A 26442-nucleotide genomic window follows, 5' to 3' on the forward strand; every position below is an offset into this window, starting at 1 on the left:
CTACGATTGGCCCAGCGCCCGCCGCCCTGCCCCCTCCGCCTGGGGCGTGGCCCGCGTTCTGTCGCCTCCGCGCAGACGCCGGCACCCGCACGTGCTTCGATTCTCAGGTAGGAGCGCCCCTTCCTGCCTTTGCTGGGAGCCTTCCTGCAGCTGAGGGCAAGAGGCGATTCCCGGGCCCGTGGAGAGGCTAAGAGGGGGGCGGTGGTTCTGTGGGATCGGGAGAAAACAAAAGGGAAGACAGGCGCCGAGGGCGACGAAGCAGTCCTCACAGCTTCCCTGCCGGGGCGCGGGCCCCAGGACGGGCCTCCGGACGCTCTCGCCCCGGAGTTCGGAGGGTTCCGGGCTGGCCCCAGTTCGACGCCTCCTCCTCGGTCAGGACGGTGGGGCCAGGCCGCGCCAGGGAGGTGAGGCAAGGTGAAAGCAGGCAGGTGACAACACAAGTGACTGGGAGGGGCCTTGGGGAGGACAGCCTGGGCACTGACATCGAGAGACACACTTTGGAGGTCATGGAAGAGGGAGGAAGAACGTGGATGAGATAAGAGAAGGGCTAGGGCGCCGGGGAACTAGAAGAGATGTGCTATAGGGGCGTGTGACAGCCGCGTAGGGTGCAACTGGGAGTGAGACGTTTAAGGCACAGGCCACGCCGTAAGGCCAGAACCGTGACCAGGCTCTGAGACTGGTAGGTCAGAATGGCGCACAACCCTGAGTCACATAAGAAACAGGGTTTTCCTCATCTTTTTTTTTTTTTTTTTTTTTTTGGTTTTCCTCATCTTTAAGTAGTTTGAGGTTCAGGCCTTACCCCTGCAGTGAGAGGCCTTAAGCACTCAGTTATTTTCACATTAAATCATGAAGACTGTGGGTGCCTGGCTGGCTCAGTCTCTTGATCTCAGGCGGGGTCTGAGTTGGAGCCCCTCCCTGGATGTAGAGATTACATAAATAAATCTTAAAAGAGAAAATCATGAAGACCATATGGTTTGTAATCTTATTTGGTCTCTAGAACACCTTGATCCAGTTAAGAGAGTGTCCTGGAACAGCAGATATTTATGACCATAGCCAATATTAAGATATCAATTCCTTCTTACAATTTATCAATTCCTTCCAACATTTACTAAGATAAATGTTCTGATTTTTTTTTTAATTTTTATTTATTTATGATAGTCACAGAGAGAGAGGCAGAGACATAGGCAGAGGGAGAAGCAGGCTTCATGCACCTGGAGCCCGACGTGGGATTCGATCCTGGGTCTCCAGGATCACGCCCTGGGCCAAAGGCAGGCGCCAAACCGCTGCGCCACCCAGGGATCCCAATGTTCTGATTTATAGAGCATCTTTTGTGAGTTTGGTTAGCACAAATTAATCTTCCAGTGCTTGATCACCTTGGTCAAGCTGCTTAAAATCTAGTTCCTGAACCTGTAATCATGAGGAGCAGACCTAGGACCTGGGCATGAAAAGAATACAATTCTTAGGTCAATTCAAGATGTCTTAATGTAGCAATTAACTCTATTCCTGGCTTTGACCAAGTTGGAGGGAACCATGCCCCATTTTGTTACCTCCATAGGCTATAACAAAAGCTGATGACTTTTTTTATATGATGGGCAGACCCCCTCTTTTTACAAAGTGGCAAATCTAGGTTTGTTAGGACTGAAGCTTGAGAACAAGAATACAAAAAAAATTTTTACTTTTCCAACCTTACAGATATATTCAACAATGTAAATATTTAAGGGTCAAGGTCCCCTCCAGGCAAGAGTTCCTGAAGCTTAAATAACCTGTTTATTTAAGGAAACCAAAAGGATAAAGACTAAAAATACTAGATTTGGTAAAGACAATGCTTGAGAAGACAGTTTCAAAATACTGAGTTTGAAAGCCAACTGTGAAGGAAACATAAGGTATTCAACAATTATACATCCTGGGTTAAAAAAAAAAAAAAGCTATCTACATGTTTGCTGTAGTGGAGGTAGCATTAGGTAGAAGCAGGGTTGGGTTATTGCTTATTTTTCATTTTCAACTAGGAAATCTTTGTAGGGAAAAAGAATGGAGAGAAACTTTAGAGTCAAGAAAAGAATAATGAAAATCCCAGGACAGGTCATAAGGAGAAGGTGATAAAGTATGAGAAGGCCTTGGAGAGGCTTAGAGGCTTAGAGAGAAAAGAAAAACAACTGAGAAAAGTTTAGGACGGATGCATTAGCTGGCCTAGATCTTCTCAGCGAAAGAACTTCATTTTTGCTGAAAAAGGTAATGGTGAGATTGAGGCTCAAGTATTTGAGAGCAGAAATACCTTGAAAAAGGTAGTTACAAAGAAGTCATTTTGATATGAAAATAATACAAAATAGTAAAATGTGCCCACTTGAGCCTGGACACCATGAATTTACAGTGAAACCAACTGACTGTTTTATAGGACTTGGCATCCCCAGGGGCAAGAATGGAGAAAATTGGGGCGCACACAAGCCAACTCTTAGAGAATTGGTACTGCAAGGAGAATAAACAAAGGTGTTAAGAAATCAAGTATGATAGATGGCAGAAGAACCATCTTCTTCAGTCAGAAGAACATGGGACTATTGATCTAAGATCATGAGTTCAAGCTTTTTTAGGAGCTTACTTAAAATAACAAAAGAAAAAATCAGTATTATGGAGAAAGAACCACTGAAATGGCTCGCCATTGGTTCCAGCTAGATAGGACAAATTTTGACAAAATTTAGCAAATAAACTGAAAATGCAGAGGCACTGAAGGAGTGGAGGTCACAGAGGCATGAAGTTTAATGGGAGTGAAATAGGAGAAAAAGTGACTGTTTAAGCAGTTTGTGAGTTTAAGACCTTGAAGTTGGCACAAGATAATGATGATTGATCCCCTTTTTTTTTTTTTTTAAGATTTTATTTATTCATGAGAGAAACAGAGAGAAAGGCAGACACACAGGCAGAAGCAGGCTCCATATGCAGGAAGCCTGACATGGGACTTGATCCCAGGTCTCCTGGATCAGGCCCTGGGCTGAAGGCAGCACTAAACCGCTGAGCTTGGGATCCCTGGGTGGCACAGCGGTTTAGCACCTGCCTTTGGCCCAGGGCGCGATCCTGGAGACCCGGGATCGAATCCCATGTCGGGCTCCCGGTGCATGGAGCCTGCTTCTCCCTCTGCCTGTGTCTCTGCCTCTCTCTCTCTCTCTCTCTGTGTGACTATCGTAAATAAATAAAAATTTAAAAAAATAAAATAAAATAAATCGCTGAGCCACTCGGGCTGCCCTGATGATTGGTTCTAAAGGACGGAATGTTTGGCTGTTCCTTTGAGTGGCTGGAGATCAGTGAAGAATGTCATTGGAATTGAGTTCAATTCCTGAGGTCACAGTATGAAGAGTGACAAACTTTGAAAAATTGTAACGTGAACTACTCAAGTGGAACAATAAAGGGAGAGGTTGAGAGGGATATTTTAGTCACTAAAGAAAGTGAAAGTAATCTAAAAATCTAAAAGAAAGCAGTGTGGGAGTATGTGAGATTGGCAACAACAGAGGAAAGCTGGAGATGATGGCAAAGAAACAAAGGTTAAAAGAGACTCAGGACCAAATGACCCAGCAATTCCATTCCTTTTTTGGAATTTTTTGTGCCAAGAAAAACGAAACCATATGTTCACACAAAAACTTTTACACAAATGTTTATAGCAGCATTCTTTTATTTTTATATTTATATTTTATATAATAATTGATATATATATATAAATATATTTATATTTATATTTTTTATATTTATAGCAGCAACAGCCAAAAAGTGAAACTCAAATGTCCATCAACTGATGAATGGATATACTATGGTGTACCCATACAATGGAATAAAAAAGAAGTAAGTATTGATACATGCTATGACATGGATAAATCTGGAAAACATTATGCTAAGTGAAAGAAGCCTGACACATAGAAACAGAAATTAGGGCAGCCTGGGTGGCTCAGCGGTTTAGCCCTGCCTTCGGCCCAGGTTGTGATCCTGGAGACCCGGGAGGGGTCAGGCTACCTACATGGAGCCTGCTTCTCTCTCTGCCTGTGTCTCTGCCTCTCTCTCTCTCCTCTCTCTCTCTCTCTGTCTCTCATGAATAAATAAATAAAATCTTTTAACAACAACAACAAAAAAAGAAACAGAAATTAGTAGTTACCAAAAACTGAGGGGGAAGATGGGAATGAGAAGGGATTACTATGGGTATATATTTCTTTCTAGGGGGGTGAAAATGTTCTGGAATTAGACAATGGTCATGGTTATACAGCCTTGTGAATATACTAAAAACCACTGATCTGTACACTTTATTTTTTTTTAAAGATTTTATTTATTTATTCATGAGAGACAGAGAGACAGAAAGAGAGAAAGAGAGAGGTAGAGGGAGAAGCAGGCTCCATGCAGGGAGCCCGATGCGGGACTTGATCCGGGGACTCCAGGATCACGTCCTGGGCCAAAGGCAGGCGCTAAACCGCTGCGCCACCCAGGGATCCTGATCTGTACACTTTAAAAGGGTGGATTTCATGTATGTAAATTATATCTCAATGTAAAAATAGATTACAGGATAAGAAATATATGGCCTTCCCAGAAATTTTTCAATAAATTTACTACATATTTTAGCTTAGAGTAGCCTATGTATCCTTCCTCACATTAGTGATTATTATGTTTCTACTCTTGGCAACAATATTCTCTACACATTTTGACATCCCAAAACAATGTGCTTGGGCCAGTTTCTTGCCAAACAAACAAGCAAGCAAAAAATACCTCCCACTTAGGTCCTATGAAATACTGATTTATCATAGGTTTTTGACATCACTTCAAATGAGTTACTGAGTGAACAGAAGGGCCATGAATTTTCAGACTACAAAAAGTAGTCTTTATTTTCAATATATTATAGAGCATGCAGCTATGAATACATCCCACTATTCTATTCAGGAAAATGGACTGATTTATTTTGATCTGGTACTTTGATGGAAAGACACTTGCCATAGAAGAGAGAATTCTGTTCTCAACCTAGTAGTTCATTCAGTGACCTCATTACTATATATTAAAGTGATTGACAATCAGGTTTGAAAACCTAGAGTACAATATACCACTTACTTTGCCAATTTCAACATACGTCTATACCATAACAGTGCGAACCTGGAAATCCATTCTTCAAATGTTAAAAATACATTTTGTTTGCATGGTAATATGCCTCTTGCAAAAATTCTTCCTTGACATTCCATCTCCCTCTAGCCTCTGCCCTATTCTTTTGTTAATCTTTATAACAAAACTACAGAAAAAGTCTATTCGTTTCTTCCAGTTGTCTCTTGGGCTTTCATCCTTATCACATCACTGAAATAGTTTTTCCCAAAAGTCACTATGACCTATATTCTGCCAAGGCCATCTGTAGCAGAGATTACTAACTACTCACAATAAGCTGGTTCCTTTTTCCTGTATGTATGGCTTATTTATTTGCTGCAGTTTTCATTGAGGTTGGGATCGTGTGACTTAATTCAAGCCAATGGAATATGAGATAGCTACCATTCCCAGTCCAGGCCCATAAAAATCTCCATACAAGATCCTCCATATTCCTTTTCTCTTTCACCTGGCTATAATGAAGATGACTACAGCATTATCTTGAAGCCACACACGTGTTAAAGTTGGTAGAGCCTTCATTCATCTGTATTCCTAAATGACTAAGTAGGGGGCCACTGGCCTCTTCACTACCACTCTCTTAGTTTTTGTATGAGGGGTAAAAAACCTAGTTTGTGCCTTTAGATGTTTTGGGGCCTATTTATTATAGCAGATAGCCCAACTTAATTAATTCACTACCTTATTTGACCTCTCAAGCAGCATTTGACACAACAGTCTATTCTTTGCTTTTGACATAAACTCTTGAAACTTCGCTTTCTATGACACCAGTACTTGCCGTATTTTGTCTCCTTTGCAGGCTTCTCCTGTACCAGAACTCTGAATTTTAAGAGTACCTGAGGGCTCAGTCCTCGGCCTTTTTGTTTCTGTACACTCACTTCCTAGGTGATCTCATCTCATCCAATAGCTGCAAATACCTATACTGGCCACTTACAGCACTGAGCTCTCCTCAGAATTCCAAAATCAAACCACCTGACATTTCTGCTTGGCTATACAATTGGCATATGAAACTTAACATGGTTAAAAGAGAAGTGTTGATTTTTCCCTTCACAATCTACTCCTGCTCCTTCAGTATCTCAGTAAAGTACAGCTTTCCACCCAGGTTCCATCAAAATCCCAGGGATCATCCTTGAACATTATCTTTCCGCTTGCATTCAAATCCAATCCTAAGTCTTGTAGGTTTTATCTCCATAATATATCTTATTAGCTGACCATTTATCACCATCTTCACAACTGCAGCCTTAATCTAAGCCACTATTACCTGACATCCCTTCCTGACAGGCTCCACACTGATTCAGACCATATCACCTTCCTGTTCAAATTCCTACAATCCCAGTACAAGGGTAAAATCCAAACTACAAGCCCACCCACAACTTTCTCTCTTGATATCAGCTGTTAGGGCTCTGCTGGCCTTATTTTGCTCTCGAGTACACCAAGCTTCCAAACAGTCTGTGCAGTTTGTTCTTCCTTCTATTTGGAATGTCTCCTACCAGATCTTATCAATGTTGCTTTCTCCTTATTTTGGACCTCAAATGCACCTCTTCAAGAGGGCTTTCATCACCACCCTCAGTAATGATTATGGAACAGCCCATCTCCTGTCACTATTACATTCTCCACTAGTTCTACCCTCCTATGAACCATGTGATCTTGGAAAAGTAGCTAACCCCCAGGCCTGCATCAACCCTTCTGTAAAATAAACAGTACTCTTACTCACAGGATTACTGTTAGGACAAAATTAGTTGTACATGCCCAGGACTTACCAGGACTGAAATTACTTATTTCATGTTCGTTGCCATCCTCCCTCAAAAAATACAAGTTTCCAGAGAGTAAGCTGTACCTACTGTTACTAACCAGCAATAGGATGATTTCTGGCACATACCAAGATTCCAATAAATAGTCACTGACTGCAGTGTAAATCTTTCTCACTCCTGTCACACATTTGTTACTTAAGTGCCGGCTTTGAAACATCACTCTAAGTCATTTCTGGCAAGTCATCATGCCAGATGACAAATTTTCTCTTACATGTTTTCTAAGTCCCTATCCTCATCACCAATATGCAAGAATTTTGCCCAAGTTTTAGTTTACCTCTTTTAAAAAAATTAAACTTAACAGGGTTACCAAATTTAAAAATATATGTAAAGTGAGGACCCTCAAAAATCATTTCTTTATCTCAGCTCGGAGACTGTAGTATTTGACAGCTATTTGATTTCTCAATGACTTTGTTTTTAAATTTTTTAATTTATTTATGATAGTCACACAGAGAGAGAGAGAGAGAGAGAGAGGCAGAGACACAGGCAGAGGGAGAAGCAGGCTCCATGCACCGGGAGCCCGACGTGGGATTCGATCCGGGGTCTCCAGGATCGCGCCCTGGGCCAAAGGCAGGCACCAAACCACTGCGCCACCCAGGGATCCCGACTTTTTTTTTTTTTTTTTTCTCAAAGTAAACTCTACCCTTACTGTTGGGCTCAAACTCAAGATCCAGAATTCAAGTCACACACTCTACTGGCTGAGCTAGTCAGGCACCCCTGAAGCTATTTCAGTTCTGTTCCAATTCTCTTCTCTGCTTCATTATGTAATGCTGTGCTTTCTGAATGTAGTTCCTGATTAAGGGATCCTTAATTTTAGGATCCAACTAATGCTGGAGGCTGTGATTTTACAATTTTCTAAAATAACCCCAGGATAAAAATGCACTGTTTACATTTCTGGTATTTAAAACCCATTTTCTAAAATTAAATAAATCATCCTTTAAAGCAGATTGACACTTTTGGCTAATGCAATATTTCAGATCATGTCATACTAGTGTAAATGCAATATCCTTTCTGAGCTTCAGTCTCCTTGGCTGTAAAATAGACAACTACACTTAGCTTAGCCTAAATATTAAATCAATTGTAAAGCTATCAGAAGGGTGACTCAATTTATCTTCAAATATTACAGAAAACTCATTTAGAAATAAAAATGAATGTAAAGATATTTTACTGGTTGCACAATTTTAAAACGGAAGTGCCTGCTTTTTTCATTGATATCTTTATGCTATCCAGAACTCGTTCATTTTCAATGTCTTTCCTCAAAACACCTCCTGAATTCAGGTGCCAAAACATAAGCTATTTCTTTTCCTCAGATTTAAGTCTTGAATTACAAGTTTATCAGTTCTCCTGCTTCCATTTTTGTCCTCCTACCATCTATTCTTTTTTAAAAAAATGTATTTATTCATGAGAGACACACACACACAGACACACAGAGAGAGAGAGAGAGAGAGAGAGAGAGAGAGAGAGAGAGAGAGGCAGGCAGAGACACAGGCAGAGGGAAAAGAAGGCTCCCTGCAGGGAGCCTGATGCGGGACTTGATCCCAGGACCCCGGGATCACACCCTCAGCCAAAGGCAGATGCTCAACCACTAGAGCCACTCAGGCATCTATTCTTGTGAAGGCATTATTCTATCATTCCCATGCTTAATTTTCTTCAACGGCTTCCTGTAGCACTTAGAAATTCAAGTAAATTCCTTACCCTGGTTGAGGTGATCTAGTCTGACTCCTATCCCACCTTTTGACTTCATTTTACCTATCCCAGCCTCTTCTTACTTTCCATGTTTTTCCAGTTTTATAGGCCTTCCACTAGCTGATCCCTCTGGCTGCAGTGCCCAAATGGTTGACTGGGGAACACCATCCTAAAGTTGCCACACAGTGGCTATGTTATCTTAAAGTTTTGCAGTACATTTACAACTATACTTCTCTATTATCAATAAGCTCAGGGAGCTTATTCACTCCGTTTTTTTTTTTTCTTTTTAAAAATATTTTATTTACTCATGAGAGAGAGAGAGAGAGAGAGAGAGAGAGAGAGAGAAGCAGTCCCTATGCAGGGAGCTCGATGTGGGACTTGATCCTGGGACTCCAGGATCACACCCTGGGCCGAAGGCAGGAGCCAAACCACTGAGCCACCCAGGGATCCCCTTCACTACCTGTTCTATTCATGTAACTTTAATATCAAGAACAGTGCCTGGCACGCAGAGGTGGCTCACTCTACACTTAACAGTGTTAAATGGCTTGTCATGAAAACAATAGTGTAATAGTATAGGGGCACCTGGGTGGCACGGTTGACTAAGCGTCTGCCTTCAGCTCAAGTCATGATCTCAGGGCCCTGGGTTCCAGCCCCATGTAGGGCTCCCTGCTCAGTGAGGAGCCTGCTTCTCCCCTTCCCTGCCATTCCCCCTGCTTGTGCTCGCTGTCAAATAAATGAAGTCTTAGAAAAAAAATAGTGTAATAAAAAAAATAGTATAATAGTACAGAGGAAAATACATACTCATACTCATGCCAAAGTATCTACAGGGCTATCTACATATTAAGACTGGGAATTCTTTCTTTTGGATTATCTGTATTATCTATAATGTGCACAGCATGTTTAATTGCTGTAAATATATATAAAATTGACCATTTCAGAAACTGAAATGAAATAAAAAGCCACAAGCCAAAATTTTACACAGTTCTAGACAGGCTGATCTTTTCAGGTCCAGTTTCACATCAAAATCCAAGGTTTCAGTAGCACTCCTGCCTCCTCACCCAGAAAGCCTGTTTTCCCTTTGTGTTGCACATACCATTTTATTTCTCCAATTATACAATAAGAAACTTGGAGTTCTTCTGATACCATCCCTTCCCCACCAAGCCCTGGACATTTTACCCAAGTCTTTCAAATTCTTTAGATTCTAACACTCCAGTAGGAGCTAATACCACCACTCTAGTATCATAGCTCTTGACTGAAATACTGGCAGTATCCATTTTACCTGATTTACTCAGTTTGTCACAGAACTCTTTCAGTTTGTTTACTATGTGGCTAGAGACACTTCAAAATAGGATTACCTGCCCTCACTGAAAATCTTCAACTTCCCATTGCTCTTGGGATGAAGACCAAACTCCTTAAGGCCAACAAGGCCCTTTATGGTCTGCCCCCTAGCCACCTTTTTAAATATGCACCTGTGTACTTCTTACAGCCTGAGAAATGGATAGGGAGACAAAATTCTGAGAACCGAGGAGACTTCAAATAATTCTAGATTAAATAGGTCAGAAAAATGGGATGTTCATTCAGTATTAGAGAGCCAGGAATCACAGAAAACACGTCATTTTGGACTTCTGAACTCTGAATTTCCTAGGATTTCAAAGAGGTCTGTGGCAAAACAGATTTTAAAAATGTGTTTGGGAGGCATTAAGTGGCTCAGTCGATTAAGCATCGACTTTTTGATTTTGGCTCCGGTTATGATCTCAGGGTCCTAGGATGGAGCTCTGAGCTCAGCAGGGAAATCTTCTTTCTTTCTCCCTCTGCTCCTGGTCTCTCCCTTCTCAAATAATCTTTAAAAATACTTGGAAGACAGGATAGGACGACAGCAGAAATGCAATGTAGTAAAAAATACTAACAGGATAACACTTGCAGAGGACCCACTACACTGTTTTAGGTGCTTCATAGATTAAGACACTGAGCATCCTCTCAATCACCCACCTTACAAAATGAGGAAACAGAGGCACCAAACAAGAACAACCTCTGAATGATAGAGGTGCCATTGAAGCCAAAGCCCTCCTTCTTGACCATTTTACTATATGGAAGTAAAGTTGTTCCCAGCTTAAATGAAACCACTTAGAGAAAGTTTGTCAGGAAAGAGACGGAGGACAGAAGGGACTGGGCACAGGGGTGGTTGGCATGTGCAGAGTTGTGAGGTGGTAAGATCCAGTACAGAAAACAAGAGCAGTTAAAAGAATATTAAGTCACAAAAGTGAAAGAAAGCATTTGAACACTCAGCCAGCTTTATCAAATTCTTAGGGAAAAAAATCTCAGATCAAGGATGAAGAGGTCAATGTGGCAATAGAAGCATAGTAATCTGTGAATGTTTAATTCTGAATCTGCATTTATAGCATTTTGCTCAGTATTTGGTAATGCTAAAAACACTTTCCTATTCTGAAGCATGTCAAACATAAGATGTGCATACAAACAGATTTGAAGACTGCAGTCTCTATTTGTCAAAAAAACCCTCCAGAAACTTCATTACTTAGGAATTATCTAGCTTAATGACATTAAATGATTTTAAATAATTACTCTTTATCTGAACCTACTGAGATCACAAAAGAGAGATTTCTTTCATGATGTAATACTGTTCATTTATCCCGTAACTTTAAATAATTTAGAACTCTGGCATCAAACTAACCAAAATAGTCTACTACTAAATAATTAGAGTCTTATGGAACACAGAATAAAAAGGGGGGAAAAATAGGGTCTTTAGTCTTCCACAGTTAAAATATAAATTATGATGAGCAAGTTATCCTAACTTAAAGGAAAAATATGAACATTTATCCATTAAATTCTTTCACTTGCCACAGAAATCACCTAACAGAAATGAAGCATCTTGTGTGACTAAAGTTTTCAAATATTTCATTTCACATAAGTCTCCTGGACCAAATGATTATTGAAAACCAAATCTGAAGCAGCAAATTTAGTGTAGCATATACACTTTATCCCTCCTAAAAAATGTTTTTCCCCTCGTCATAAAGTTAGGTAAATTATTACAATTAAAATTGAAAGTGAGGGGCAGCCCGGGTGGCTCAGCAGTTTAGCGCCACATTCAGTCCAGGTCTTGATCCTGGAGACCAGGGATCGAGTCCCACGTCGGGCTCCCTGCATGGAGCCTGCTTCTCCCTCTGTCTGTGTCTCTGCCATTCTGTGTGTCTCTCATGAATAAATAAAATCTTTAAGAAAAAAAAAATTGAAAGTGAGGGCAGCCCGGGTGGCTCAGCAGTTTAGCGCCGCCTTCTGCCCAGGGTCTGATCCTGTGGACCTGGGACCGAGTCCCAGGTCGGGCTCCCTGAATGGGGCCTGCTTCTCCCTCTGCCTGTGTCTGCCTCTGTGTTTCTCATGAATAAATGAATAAAATCTTAAAAAAAAAAAAATTGAAAGTGAATTTACTATACACTTATAAAAACCTTAAGTCTTACTTCCTTGACAGTATGGAAATAATGATTATTTGGGGTTCTCTCCAATACAAACTTGTGAAGACTGATTCAAGGAATCCTCATGAACAGTGTTACAAATACATCAGCAGGAAAAAATCATTCATAACCATCCCTTTTAACAAGTCTCAAGTTCTAATATCATATATGCATTAGGACCTAATTTTTCATTTGAAATACTTAGTCACATTTGCAAGTATGTATTTTCCATTTAATATTCTTTTAGAGCTTGACAAATTTGTTCCAATTTCTGAATTGAGTCATGCCTATAACTTCAGATGTCCTTCTGAGATAAGAGGTACCAATCCTTTAGAAAACTTAAGTTTTGGTTTTTCTCTAAACGTTTAATAAGTGGTCTGATTTTGATCATTCTCACCTTCTTTATACTTATTCTCTTCTGCTATTCTTTAACGTGTATACCAGTTACCTAAGTGAACTGGGATACATCTCTAATCATGTTCAGTCATACTTAAATATTTGTTTTTACTTTTTTAGAAATCAAATTTCACAAACAAGCAGCCATTGGTTTTAGAACAATTCCTTATTTTTACTTAGGTTGTATGAAATGCAATTGGGAAAAAATACTTTGGAACACAAACCTATAGATTAAATTAGGGACATAGATAAATGCTGCAGACATCAGTAGTTTATTGTTTGTTAAGTCCAAACACATTCAAAATGGAAACTCAAAGAATACTTTTCCACCCGAAACAATTAAACTAGATTCTACTAGCATATAATGCTTAACAAATTACAGCAATAAAGATGGTAATCCATTGTCTTCTATACCTACTAAAGCCAAGATGGTAAAGCCAATTTGGTTGCAATAGTGTCATAAGGATAGAATATTACCATCACAAAGAAAAAAAAAAAGCAAATAACAGTAATGGTCAATGAATAGTTTTACTCTGGTTCACTGAAAAGGGGACAAAATGTTAAAAGTCCACAGTACTGCAGGTGAACAATCACCATGTAAACTTCTCCATGTGATGTTTTAATGTTTTATTCATGGTATGTAGAGACTGAAGCTGAATGGCTCTTTAATTTTCTATTACACTTAACATTTCTCATTACTTTTGGTGCCAGAACACAGTTTTCATGGGTGGCAGGGCAATATCCTAGATTGGAAATTATATATATATTTAAAACGGGAAGGAAAGAAAAGAGTAGAGGAAAAATATACTATAAAACAAAACAAAACACTGACAATAAACCACTTATTTAAAAGTAGTTTGAAAAAAGGCTTCAAAACTCAAAAGTAATTTTCTGGTAAGAACTTCAAGTACTATACATTAGAAAGTGTAAAAGTGTTCCAACAGGAAAAAAAAAATCTTTAAGCCCCCCAAAATGGAAACTATGAGAAATCTGTGTTCCCAAAATATATGCAATAGTGCAAGACTTTTCCCCAAACATGGAAGACCTCATTCAAGGGAGAAAAGGAGGACAGATTTAATTTCATTATATTGCCCAGTACATGAAAAACAAAATATGTGCATCATTTGCTAGTTTACTAAATAGCAAACAGTTTTATAATTCAGAACCAGTTTGCTACTATGTCAAGTGCATTTTTAAATTTGTTTTTACTAAGAATGGAGAAGTCTTCCATGCTAACAAGCAGCTTTAAGTGGTCACACTTAATTTACCTCACTCCTAGCCTGAAACATCAGAAACTGTTATGTACCCGAATGCTCCAAGCATAAAATTGGATATCCTTCGCCATACTTGCGGTTTACTGGAACTTGCAATAAAGACAGACAATAATCCAGCAGCTACAAACTTTGCTCACAGAATTTAGAGATCCATGTAAAAATAAAAGATGTCGTCCCAGACTTAAATTCAGAGCCACTCGGGTGCTGACATCAGTTCAAGAATTGTGCAAAATGAATGACAGTTCCCTGCCCCCCAAATAGAAAATGCAAACACTTAGGAGATGCTGTTCTTTTCTCTGAAAATTGCAGTATCCTCACTTCGTTTACTTGCCATTTATGGAATCTGACTGCTTTCAAAATGTCATAAAAAATGTACATCGAGTTGATTGGCTTTTCCGAGCACCTCTCAAGTGATACACTTCAACGTTCACATTCATGCTAAAAGTCAGTAAGAGACTTACTCAAATAACTGACTTCCTCCTTCCCTCTCCCTCCCAAACACACAAGACTCCCTCCCACAGAGAACACAAAGCTGTTAACTGAAGAACAAGGTAAATAATATGCTAGTCAATTTTACTGATTTTAAAGATACTGCAATTTTTTATACACTTCAATGATTTTTCAACATTTTGCAGCTGTTTGACTTTGCAGCACAGCAATTCATACACTAAACTGTACAAAATTACCAGCAATACTGGAATGATGTATTAATAGAAGGCACCATCATGCTTATTACATTACCAGAGAACAAAAATACAGTAAAGACAATTTTCACTGTACATAGCTTAAAGAAAGGAAAAAGGGAGGAGTGTGTTGAGCAGCCAGCCATCCCTGTACTGAAGAGGGGCAGGTAGAAAAATCTTAGATATGGAGCTACTAAATCTGGTCTAATACTCAAGACCATAGCATTTGAAGTTCTGATTTCTGTTATTTAGAGTTCATGACTAAATGATTCCCTTCTGGAATATACTTGTAGTCTTGTTAAGGTTTATGTGTACACACGCTGGTCACTGCAAGCAGATAAAATGCCCTCATCATTTCACAAACTATTCTCTACTGGAAAAAAAGATGAAAGATTTTTTCCCCCTGTTGCCTCCTGTTGCAGATGTCAATGTTAATGAGTTCAGGAGTACCCATTAGTGCATTTTGATGAGTGCATAACAAGTTTCTGTTGGGTTGTATTTTGGGAGAGAGCCAAGAAAAAATGCAAGATTCTCCAATTGCACAAATTGCACTATTTGTGTTTCCAACATTAACAGGTAGAAACAATAACACTTAAACAAAATGTGCAGCAGAGGATTTTTTTTTTTTTTGACTCAAAGGACCTGATTTCAGTTGGGCATGTCCTTTTAAGTTCATTTTGTTGTAGACAGTTTAAGATATGGTCATTTCTCAGTCCTTAATTCTCCAAGTCTAGATTTATAAATTAACAATGTGAATCCTGTTGTGAAATTGGGGAAATAATGTCCACCTCAATTTAACTCATAACCAAAAGATGCTTTTCACATCAAAGAAATGATCAAAAAGGCTGTGTCACATTCCAAAGCCAAAAAAAAAAAAAAAAAAAAATTAACAAGAATGCAAACACGATGAATAATGTACCACTGCCAAGACTCTGTAAACAGTGGAGCTTCAACGACGCTGTCCTGTGAAGCGGCCTTCCATTTGCCCGGTTCCTCTACCAGAGCCAAGTTTCTGTGCCATGCCACCTCTCGGAGGAGGTCCTCTTCCATCCCGGTCGCGCATCATTCCACCACCTACTATGCCACGTGGACCACCAGGACCTCGATCATTGCGCCTAATATCCCTGCGATCATCACCACCACCTCTGGTTTCTCGCTCTCTTGCAGCTCTTGTTTTTTTCTCTTCCACATTTAAGCGTACTTCCCCTCGAAACATAATTGGCTTTAAAAGGAGAGAAAAAGATTTACGTAGGTAGGTTAGACAGCAACTGTCATGTATTCCCTTATCTACCAAAGTAAGAAAATCCTGACAAAAAACTTCTAGGAAATTTAATAGGCAATCTAGTCCAACCTTCTTCACCAGAGCAAACAGTGTAATTTAAAATAATCCATACCACAAATTGGACTGTTATTAAGTAATTGTGTGGTACAACTTAAAAACAAAACAAAAAAACACCACACCTCACACTTTAGAATGACTAACAAATCTTTATTTTCTGCATATTTTCTAAAGCACTAGTTTTAGCTTTACTATTAAGGAAAAATCTATCGCTTTAAAATGCATCAAATTAGCATTACATACAATAGGAATAAAAAAGTCTTAAGTTATGTATGCCCTTTCAATCACTTACTTTTGCAATTAAGATTCTCTGAACTGGTTCAGAGTCATCAAAAACCACAAAACCAAAGTTTGGAAGTTTTCCCCCAACACCCTTGGTATTGATGCGAAGTTCCACAACGTTTCCAAAACCTGTGAAAATATACACCAACGGTTATTTTAATAGAATACTTTGTAGCTTTAATTATTGGGGTGAAATAACTTTAATCTACTCGAACTACTTCAAAACAAAAGTTGCAAACTGCTACATCCAGTGACAACTAAGGTACGTTCACTCATACAAGTCATTTGCATAAAGATGCCAATGACTAGCCTGACCCTTGTTTTGTTACCCTCAATTAGTCCTCTCAAAAGGAAAGTTTCCTGCATGGTTTTACAAAAATGATATCTTCTATTTCTGACTTATATTTGCCAAAAGAATCCTACTCCCAAACATAAGACTGAATCAGCTCATTCTTCTAACCTCTACAACTAGGTCAGTCAACACTAAGTAGTCATGGGGAAACATCTAATATAATCTTCTACCTCTTTCTGATCAATTAAAGTGATTGGTACATGGAGATACACACAGTTTATAGAGATATAAATTTTTTTAAAGTTCTAATTACATTATGAAAAAAGCTTTATTCTCCCCACTTAATTTTCTAATAAAGCAAAATAAACTACTCACTCATGAAGAACTCTTTCAGTTCATTTTCATCAATATCATGTGGCAAGTTACCAACAAAAAGTTGATGACTGTCTGGATAGCGAATTATCCTACGGTTGTCAGATTCATTCTGTTCAAGATCTCCTCTGCCTGAGAAAAGGAATAGGACAGATTAATTAAAGTTTATAATGTCAAAACAACTAAGCTCAAAGCAATGAATGAACAATAGATATTCCTGTTTTAGTTTAATAAGATAGTGAGCTCCTTGAACAGAGGTGGAAGTGCCTATTAATTAGTAGGTTAGTTAGAAAACAACATGACACTAAGTGTAAAGTAAGGGTATTGACTAGATTGCTAAATGCCTTCTTCTAAGATCTACTGATCTGATTATATGAAAGTCCAACATTAGTACAAATATTCCTCCTTAACCAAACTCTTGCCATCACCCAGGAACCAAACAAATTTCAGATAGTAAGATCTGTCCTAAATATTTGTTTAGTATTTTGAAGTTTGCAAATTAATCGTTGGTTGTATGAAATTATAGCCAAATCAGTAAATTTAATAGTAATAACATCTCATTTAGATATCCTGTATACATATTAATGTGCTCAAATTTATATAAATTTTATTTGATCCTCCCAATAACACAAAGAACACAGTGAGGCATGTAAGAAAGGCATCACACAAGAAAAATTTGGGTATAACTAAATGGCATAAGAGAAGCTCATAATTAAGGGTCTCACTCAAGATCATAAACTCAAGGAGTGGCAAAGCTAGGACAAATCCCAGTTCCCATGACTTCTGGTTTAGGAACACATCACTTTATTTTACTTTGTGGGAAAAATTACATAGGCTATTGATGGGTACTATATCTCCCACCTCCTCCCAAAAGCAATCTAAACATACTTATAGAATTCAAATAGAGGTGCTACATATATTAGCTAACAATGGAAACAAGTCAAAAATCATGGCAACTTACTTAATACCTAAGACAATCAAAATAAGAAGAATCAGGGTGTGCTTATTGTTTATCTGTGAAGAGATAAGAGTGCTAAGTAAGAGAGTAGGTTATTGGCAGCTCGGTTTTGAATTCTTAAAACCAGTGACAATAACCAAATAAAATCTGTCTCAAAATTTTTACACCTTCAAAATATAGGTCTCCATCGCACATCAACTAATCCTCCCCTAAAAGTTAGTTTTCTGCCCCAGACTGTACTTTAGCAAGCTACTTAAATCTTTTAAAAAATTTGGTACTCAAAGGAACTGTATATAAAACACATTATAGTATTTTAAGTTCAGTATTTTCCAACTTTCCAAGTACTAAATGGGAAAGGTCACAGAGGGGGCTGACTCACCTGGTCTTGGTCCTCTAGGAGGGAAACCAGGTCGTTCTCTAGGTCGTTGTTCACGCACACGAGGTGGCTGAGACTGAACTTCTGGTTTAGCTTCAACTCTTGGCTAAAATACAAGGGAAAAAACACATTATAAAGAAACTCATTCCACAGGAGACAAAACAACTAAAGCAACCACCAGCGAGTCACCAGCAGACATAATGATATTTTTAAGTTTAGAGTAATTTTAACATAGTGTCCTATGTATATGAAGAATAAATTTTTATAAAGATATTCTGTACCAATCTAGGACTGTAGGGTAGGTTTGTTTTCTCATTCAAGGATATATAACTCAAAATAAGCTGCTTTTTACAACCACATTTTTTCAATAAATTTACATCCACATTGAGACAGCGTTAAAGATACAGCTACAAAAAAAAAAATCACAAAAATGCAAGATGAGCCACTCCATGTAAATACATATGCAAAATAAACAGCCATCTTTATTTTAGACAAAATTACAACATATACTTCCTAATTATCTATCTGCCCTTCAAATAGAAGTGCTTACAGCCAATAACTTCTAAACCCCGTACCATAAATCTTAAAAATCAGTGGATAGTTCAAAATGTACAATTTAGCTTACTCTAGCAACTAAAAAATACCTTTAAATTAAAATTAAATAATTAAGACAGAAACATGTATAAAACACCTCAGAATCAAGGAGTCCTTTAGCTCCCTATTGTTCTTCCTCATGGGAAAAGTAGGCAATTATTTAAGGACTGATTCCAACAACTTTAACTGCACCTTGGGCCGGCAGCAGGCAGGGAGTAATAGGACATTTTAAGATGACTTCCAAAACTTTCTGCTCAGGCTGAATTACACACATATAATTGACTATTTTAAGACAAAATCTGCATCTGCTATTACCTTTTCCTTATTAATACAGTAACATTTTCAATATTCCCATACTCTTTGGCTATCTATTGCCCAAATATTTATGGTCCAAGGAAGAGATAAAAATACATGCACTTTCAAAAAATGCTGAAAACACTCAGCAGGATATGAAGAAAATGTCCTCAGTCAGAACACTAGTGATTTCAGCCCTGTTTTTATGACTGATTATCTCTGAGGACATCAGTCCAGCCAGTGTCTCAAACTCTTCCATCATTTATATATCTGGAATACCATTACTTAGAAGGACAAATTTTGATATAAAGAGTTATGTTTCTTTCAAAAATGACAATTTGCTGTAAATGATCTCACCCACTGTAATCAGAAGGCATATTAATTCCTAACCTAGCAGTTTTTACCAGATGTCTACCTCTTTCCAAGTTGTTTTTTTCACAAAGATTTCCCATTTCCCTCAACATCAAGTTGCTCTCCATGTTCTAGAACTTAGCTAGTTAAAAAAAAAAATAGAACTTAGCTAGTTAAAAAATTATTTTTTTAACTCTCACCAGTTTTCTCAATTATATATTTAGTCCTTATAAAGACTATATCTTATTCATTTCTACACCACCACCAAACCAAGCACAGTGATGTTAGGCACAGATGTTTGTTAACTTTTGGTTCATTTAAAGTTATTTTTTCTTTTTTAAAAGATTTTATTTATTTATTCATGAGAGACACACAGAGAGAGGCAGAGACACAAGCCAAGGGAGAAGCAGGCTCCCTACAAGGTGCCTGATGTGGGACTCTATCCCGGATCCCAGAATCATGCTCTGGGCCAAAGGCAGATGTCCAACCTAGGCATCCCGGTTCATTTAAAATTAAATTACATTTTTAGTTCTTTAATACGTAGGCAAATGTTCTATGCCTGACAAGGGATCCTATGTTATAACCCCGAGACCACTGCTATCTGTATTTGAACGCTATATGATAATTTGACCTGAAATGTGATGCCTGAAAAAGGCAGTTATTTACAAACTTCAGTAAGGGGGCCTAAAAGCACCAACTTACTTCAGTATGAACATAAAACAGAATTAAAGAATAGATGCACCCTAACAAAACTTGATGAAGTTAGTGTTTAAGAAATTAATAAAAATAGCAAATGTACCTTTTAATCTAAAAATTTCAGAAAAACCTCAGGCTCATTGAATCCAAATATTATCAAATAACTTAAGAGGTATCCTCACTGACCTAATTTAAACTTTTTTTCAAAACTGATTACCAAAACAAAAATAACTCCAAGTAGCAATATAGAAAAGTTCATTATCCTTTAAGCATTTAAAATTAAAAATGAACTTAAATAATTTCCAATGTCTTTTAAATAATTCATAGTGAGATTTAGCAACCTTTCAGAAGATACTGGATGATGCCGATACAAAAAAAAAAGAGAGAGAGAGAGAGAGACCAAAGACCTAACAATATTCAATAACTGATTAATTGGTCAACCCAGCCAGCTGTGTATTTGCAATTCTTCAGACTCAATTTCATGATTAAAACTATATATTCCAACAAGATAAAATGGCTAACATACCACATACACTTTAGGGCCTTAAAAATTAATTCCATGCAACCAGAAAGTGTTCAGGTGACAAATTCCACAAAAGAAAGTCAAACAGAATATAAAATAAAAATGGAACCATCAAATCAAACCAATAACAGCAGATAAAACCACAACCAATAAATCCTTCAACTGAACATGAACTACATATATTAGTCAATTTCCAGACAAAACTTTTTCAACCAAGAAATTAACTTACCTACTTCTAAATTAATTCCTATGAAATATCTTAAAATTAAGTTTAATTCTCCTTTTATTAAACTATGCCAAAAGTGTTAATGAAATGGTATAGCCCACCAAAATAATAAAAATGAGGCATTTATTAAATCAAGTGGAATAATCATGAATCCATTCAAAATATAGCCTAAAAGGATCAGAAAGTTTTTAAAATTTTATTTATTTAGGTGATCTCTACACCCAACATGGGGCTTGAACTCACAACCCCAAGATCAAGAATTGGATGCTTTACCAACTGAGCCAGCGAGGAGCCCAAGAAAGTTCTTTTATAGTTTCAACTGTACACGTTTATATGTCTGTCTTTAATAAGGGGATGGGTTGGAAAATACAATCTAGTCTCCTACAATTAAAAAAATAAGTTCCTTCAAAATTTAAAAAAATGTTTCCCCTGGGCAAAAAGATAGGCTCTAATATAATTTAGATGTCTTAAATACAGTACTTTTCTTCTCTGATGTAAATGGAGATAGATTCCCCTCCAAAGGACTAAAGAAACCTCTAGATTTACATGAGTCACAAAGGGACTCTGGTGTCTAACTGCATAAATTCAAAGCCCAGTCCTATGCTATTTATACACAGCTGTCTGACCTTAGGTTGAGGCCTCAATTTACTCATCTGTGAAGCAGGAACAGTAACCACTCTCACAGGGTGACTGTGAGGATGAGATGAGAATGAATATAAAGTGCTTTGTATAATGCCTGGCACATACTAAAGGCATAATAAGCATTAGCTATTTTAACTAGCAGTAAGTTTAAAATAAATGTAGCCAACAATCAAAAGATGAAGTAATAATCCAAAGGATTCCAAATGCAAATCTCATAAGAAATCAAGCGTTTCAAAAGAAAATTCAGAAGTCACTCATGAGGTTTTCAGATGGGCTGACAAGCACAACCAATACTTGACAAATTAATTTTCTTCACTAAGACAGAATTCTGGTTTGTGATTTGACATTATTCAACATTTCCTGAATATGTTAACTGAAAAAAAAACAGGTTATCTTGAGGCCACATATTCTATTATGTAGCTATGAGTACCAACGCCATAAAAACTGTCTAGTGATTACTTTTTTGAAACCTCAATGTTTCACTGTTAAGAGCATGTAAGAGGCATACACAAATAATTGTATGCGTATAAGCATTTTATTTTCTTTTTTTTTGCGTATAAGCATTTTAAATATAAATTTTCTAGTAGAATAAAGTTTGACTCAAAATGTAGGAAAAAAAAAAACTGAATACCTTTTAACTGTACTATAAATTTAATTAGAATTTAGTTAATTCTAAACTACACCTAGTAAACACATCAGGTAGCCAGTGTCTTATTTTCAATGTTTTTGGAAGCTCTGAAATGGGTAAGATGACAAACAGATGAAAAGCAGAATACTGGAATGATCAGTTAAGTGAACACTACAGTCATAAGTTGGTACAGGCTTCAATTAAACAGAGTGAACCACTTACAGACTGAGAGCTTAGGCAGTTTTTTAAAGTTCTCTATTTTTTTAAAACAGTGATTGCCATACTACTTTGTGCCTTTCCAAATTTCTTCCCTAGAATATTTTTGCTATGAATTTTAGAACTTTAAAAGGAACATATTTTTTTTGTTATTTTAAGAAGCCTTTTAAATGACTCTATCAGTAAAACCAACTTAATGTGTATTTCACACCCAAACCCCAAATGATGATAGAGATTTGGCATTTAAAGTGGGTGCACTGACATTTAATACAATTTTTTTGTATATTTAATCCATAATTTGATTGACTCATTTAAAGAAGTATAAAAAAAGATAAGCAATTGGCAATGTAACAAGGATACAATCCAATGTGTTCACAGATTGGTTACCTGTGAGACTGGTGCTTTAACATGGGGTGGAATTCCAGAGGAAGAAACAGTACCACTAGGAGGCAGGTTTTTACTGGTCACTGAAGCCCAGGAGAAAGCCTGCAGGAAATGCAACAAACCTAGACTACTAATCATGGAAAACCACCAACATTCCTATAGGGAAACTTCCAAATATATATTTTCTTTTCATTTCTAAACTATTGTTCTATATTGGAGGACTCCTCAAAGGAAAGGCACACACACACATGCCAGTCTATGTGCCAGCTTTCAAAATCTCATTTTGCAAGATTATTTGTTTTGTCTGAACTACTAAATAAATCCACAAGCAAGTTCCTATATGCTCTAAGGAGATGATCAATGGCAAACAAAACCACTAACTACACATGCTAGAAAAATAAGAACCTAATAGAACCATTTCTTTCCCCTTTTGGGGGAAAGTAAGGTGTGTGATGGTGTTGAGGGGAAGGATAGGAAAGAAGAGTACTCACTGGAACTTTAACAGACATTCACAAATTAAACAAGGAATCTCCTCTCACTACCCATATATATTTTAACCTACTTTACAGAAAGATAAAAGATGTTTTAGGTAGGCTTAAATGATACACTATGGGTGTCACGTATCTTTCCAAGACAGTTTAATAGGTGTAGTAAGGAAATTGCTCCCATTTTAACCAGAAATAACATGTATCTCTTCTTTTAATAGCCCAACTTGTTTAAGTTGGGCAACTTCATGACTCCAGTTGCATCCGTGCATAGAGGACTTATACAGAATGGAAGAGCAACTCTCAGCTTTATACATGGACTCAAATAATTTCATGTAAGAGACTAAATAAACACTGCATACAGACAAGGATCAATCATAAGTTTCACTCTCAGGGGTATTTTGGGGGGTTGCGGGGCATGAATACAAAGAAATTCCCTCAGGATTACAAAAACCCCACAGCTCCCATAAACATTAAAAAGCACAGTTTACTATATTAAACCATTTAACATAAGAGAACAAAGGTCATGCTTCATCAATGGCACCAAATGTGAAAGTGTGCTGTTATAGGCCTAAAGACTTCCTTTGATCTAACCTTTGGTGGTTCCTGTGGCAGAGAAACAGGTTCTGCAGGAGGAGGAGAAGTAGACTTCTCCTCTAACTCTTCTAAGTTCTTCTCCTCTACTTGTGGCTTTAGTTCTTCAGTCTTTGTTTCAGAGTCTGGCTCAGGTTCAGGTTCATGAGAGGATTCTTCCAAAGGCTCCTCTATGCCATTACTAAAATAAAATATTTTGTTCATTTTTCAGTATGAGCGAAATGATCAGTTGTAATAAAACAATGTAATATTTCTCTAATCTAATGGCCATAACTGGTAATAAGCTGTTTTGAAGCAGAAGTCCAATAAGAAGGCAGAAGGGAATAATAGTCTTAAGCAGCATTTCTTTAACCCTGCCATTTTAAAATGGGATTGTTAAATTACTAAAAATATTTACTTGAATACTAACTATAAATAAACCTCGTTTTTATAAAAATGAAATGCTCTGTGTATTCCTAACTATTCTTATCAGTAAGTAAACACTGTTTTGGGCAAAACCATATTCGATTTGTTATGTAAATAAAACAACTCTTTCTAAAATTTCTTACATATATATATATAAAGTACTCAAATACTGGCCTGATACCTTTATCAAAAATTTACTTCTAATAGTAATTCCAGTAACAAAAACCACCTTGCAACTACATTATAGTTTAGACCAAATCTGGCCTTGCAAACACTATTCTTACGCCACGGGGTGAGCTTCATAGTAACCACTATCAGCATTTTCTTGCACAGGTTCTGGAGATGGTTGCCTTTCTTCTTGTTCCTCTTCTACCTCATCTTCTGATTCTGACAATACATAACACACATTTCTTTTTCAAGAGGCTCAACAATTTCATATGCATACTTTTAATGTTTAAGTGGTAAGTTTTAAAAATTGACCTATTTCTCACTAAGGTGCTCAAATGCAGCATTCTCTGTTCTCTTAACAATTAAAGAGCAAGCAAGATGAATTTTGGTATTTACTCCATTTTTATTATTTTATGTAGGTTCTACACCCAACGTGGAGCCCAACACAGAGTCGAACTCATGATCATGAGATCATGACCTGAGCCAAGATCAAGAGTCGACACTTAACTGACTGAGCCACCCAGGTGTCCCTATTTTTAAAAAAATATCTAAAAATTAGAAAAGGGCAGGAAATAAATGATATTAAACCATAACTCAGTTTCCTATGTCCCATCTATTCAATAGTATAATAAAACCAAATATACATATAGTAAATAATTATGATATAGCCAAAAAATTGACAGTTAACAAAGATATATTAAGTGGAAAAAAGCTTTGAACCACCACAATTCCATTTTTACAAAAATATATATTGCTAAGGATATGACTCAACAAAATTCTTGATTATATATAAAGGATAAGAATGAAATTTGGTTTACTTTCTATGTCTGATTTTTATATAATTTCATACAATGAACACATTTCTTTTTAACAAAAGGAAGAAAAGGGGGCTTGACTCAGTTACAATAGCAGTAAATTTCTTGAAGTTTCATACTTTTTTTTTTAAGTTTCATACTTAAAATAAATAAATAAATAAATAAATAAATAAATAAATAAATAAATAAAGTTTCATACTTTTCATGCCCTTAACGAGTACCAATAGAAGCCGCCTATCTTAACCTCACCTTCATCAAGTTCTGGTTCAGAATCACCAAACACTTCATCTTCATAACGAAACATATCATTATGAACATAAAACTTATTTGGAACAGATCCCTACAGGAAAATGAAATCCAAATATTCCATTAAATACACACAAACGTGACAATGAATAAAAAGAACAAATTACATGGCACATGCAAAATCTTTTTTTTTTTTTTAATTTTGTTTATTCGTGAGAGAGAGAGAGAGAGACAGAGGCAGGCAGAGGGAAACCAGGCTCAGCACTGAGCAGAGAGCCCAATTGGGGCTCAATCCCAGGACTCTGGGATCAGGATCTAAGCCAAAGGCAGATGCTTAATGACTGAGCTACCCAGATACCCGCAATATCTATTTTAACACTATAAAATATAATGTAGACTACATATAATTTTCTAGAATAGAACATGCTATATTAATATAAAGTATACTGTAGACCATTCAAATACTGGAACTCAAGAAATGGCTACTCAACAGAGAACCAAGACTGATTAACAAATGATACATTGCCATTTTAACATAGAAATTACTAAATAAGATTTTATATTATTCCTGTAATCTTAGTCATCTATTGTTATTTGTATCAATAGACTTTTACTTCTAAATAGGCAAAGTGAAAAGAAATTAAAAAGATAGGCAAAGTGTATACACACACACAAAGCTCAAATAAATTACAGTTGACCCTTGAACAACACAAGTTTGAACTGCATGACTCCACTTACACATGATTTTTTTCTGAGAGTTACTGTAAATGTATTTTTTTATGTAATATTTTTCTTTCTCTAGCCTACTTTATTGTAAGAATACAATGTAGAATTATAGAATACATATAAACTATATAATATGTATTAAATGACTATTTATACAATCAGTATGGTTTCTGGTCAATGATAGGCAATCAGTAGAGTTAAATTTTTGAAAAGCCAGAAGTTGTATGTAGATTTTCAACTGCACAGGAGGCTAGTGCTCCTAATCCCTGCGTTGCTCAAGGGTCAAATGTTTATCAATAGGTCCAATATCAATTTCTCAAATTTAGCTACATGCATAACCTGAAGAAACTCTGGACACTTCAAGAAACGAATAACCAAAAAATCATACAAATGAAAATCAAGTGAAACGAAAA

The 26442-nt window shown here is 37.1% G+C and overlaps 1 protein-coding gene and 1 long non-coding RNA gene across 5 annotated transcripts in view; one reads left to right on the forward strand and one right to left on the reverse strand.

Annotated features, from left to right (window-relative positions):
* On the forward strand, positions 1-24835 carry LOC140623892 (uncharacterized). The gene is made up of 3 exons (XR_012023426.1): positions 1-107; positions 3735-3822; positions 24662-24835. It is a non-coding gene; the product is annotated as an uncharacterized lncRNA (long non-coding RNA).
* The window catches only part of G3BP2 (G3BP stress granule assembly factor 2), an 87006-nt gene continuing 73277 nt past the window's right edge, over positions 12714-26442 (reverse strand). For 2 of the 4 annotated variants that reach the window (XM_072810628.1, XM_072810627.1), the window contains 8 exons: positions 25307-25397; positions 24359-24461; positions 23670-23850; positions 22594-22692; positions 18040-18142; positions 16706-16834; positions 16049-16167; positions 12714-15639 (listed from right to left, as the gene is read on the reverse strand). In XM_072810628.1, coding sequence (XP_072666729.1) covers positions 15367-15639; positions 16049-16167; positions 16706-16834; positions 18040-18142; positions 22594-22692; positions 23670-23850; positions 24359-24461; positions 25307-25397 — 1098 coding nt within the window. In that variant the 3' untranslated portion in view covers positions 12714-15366. The remainder of the gene's footprint in view (positions 15640-16048; positions 16168-16705; positions 16835-18039; positions 18143-22593; positions 22693-23669; positions 23851-24358; positions 24462-25306; positions 25398-26442) is intronic. The other 2 variants (XM_072810629.1, XM_072810630.1) reach the window with 1 other exon arrangement.

The sequence above is a fragment of the Canis lupus genome, chromosome 33 (assembly GCF_048164855.1).
Source record: "Canis lupus baileyi chromosome 33, mCanLup2.hap1, whole genome shotgun sequence".
Lineage (NCBI taxonomy): Eukaryota > Metazoa > Chordata > Mammalia > Carnivora > Canidae > Canis > Canis lupus.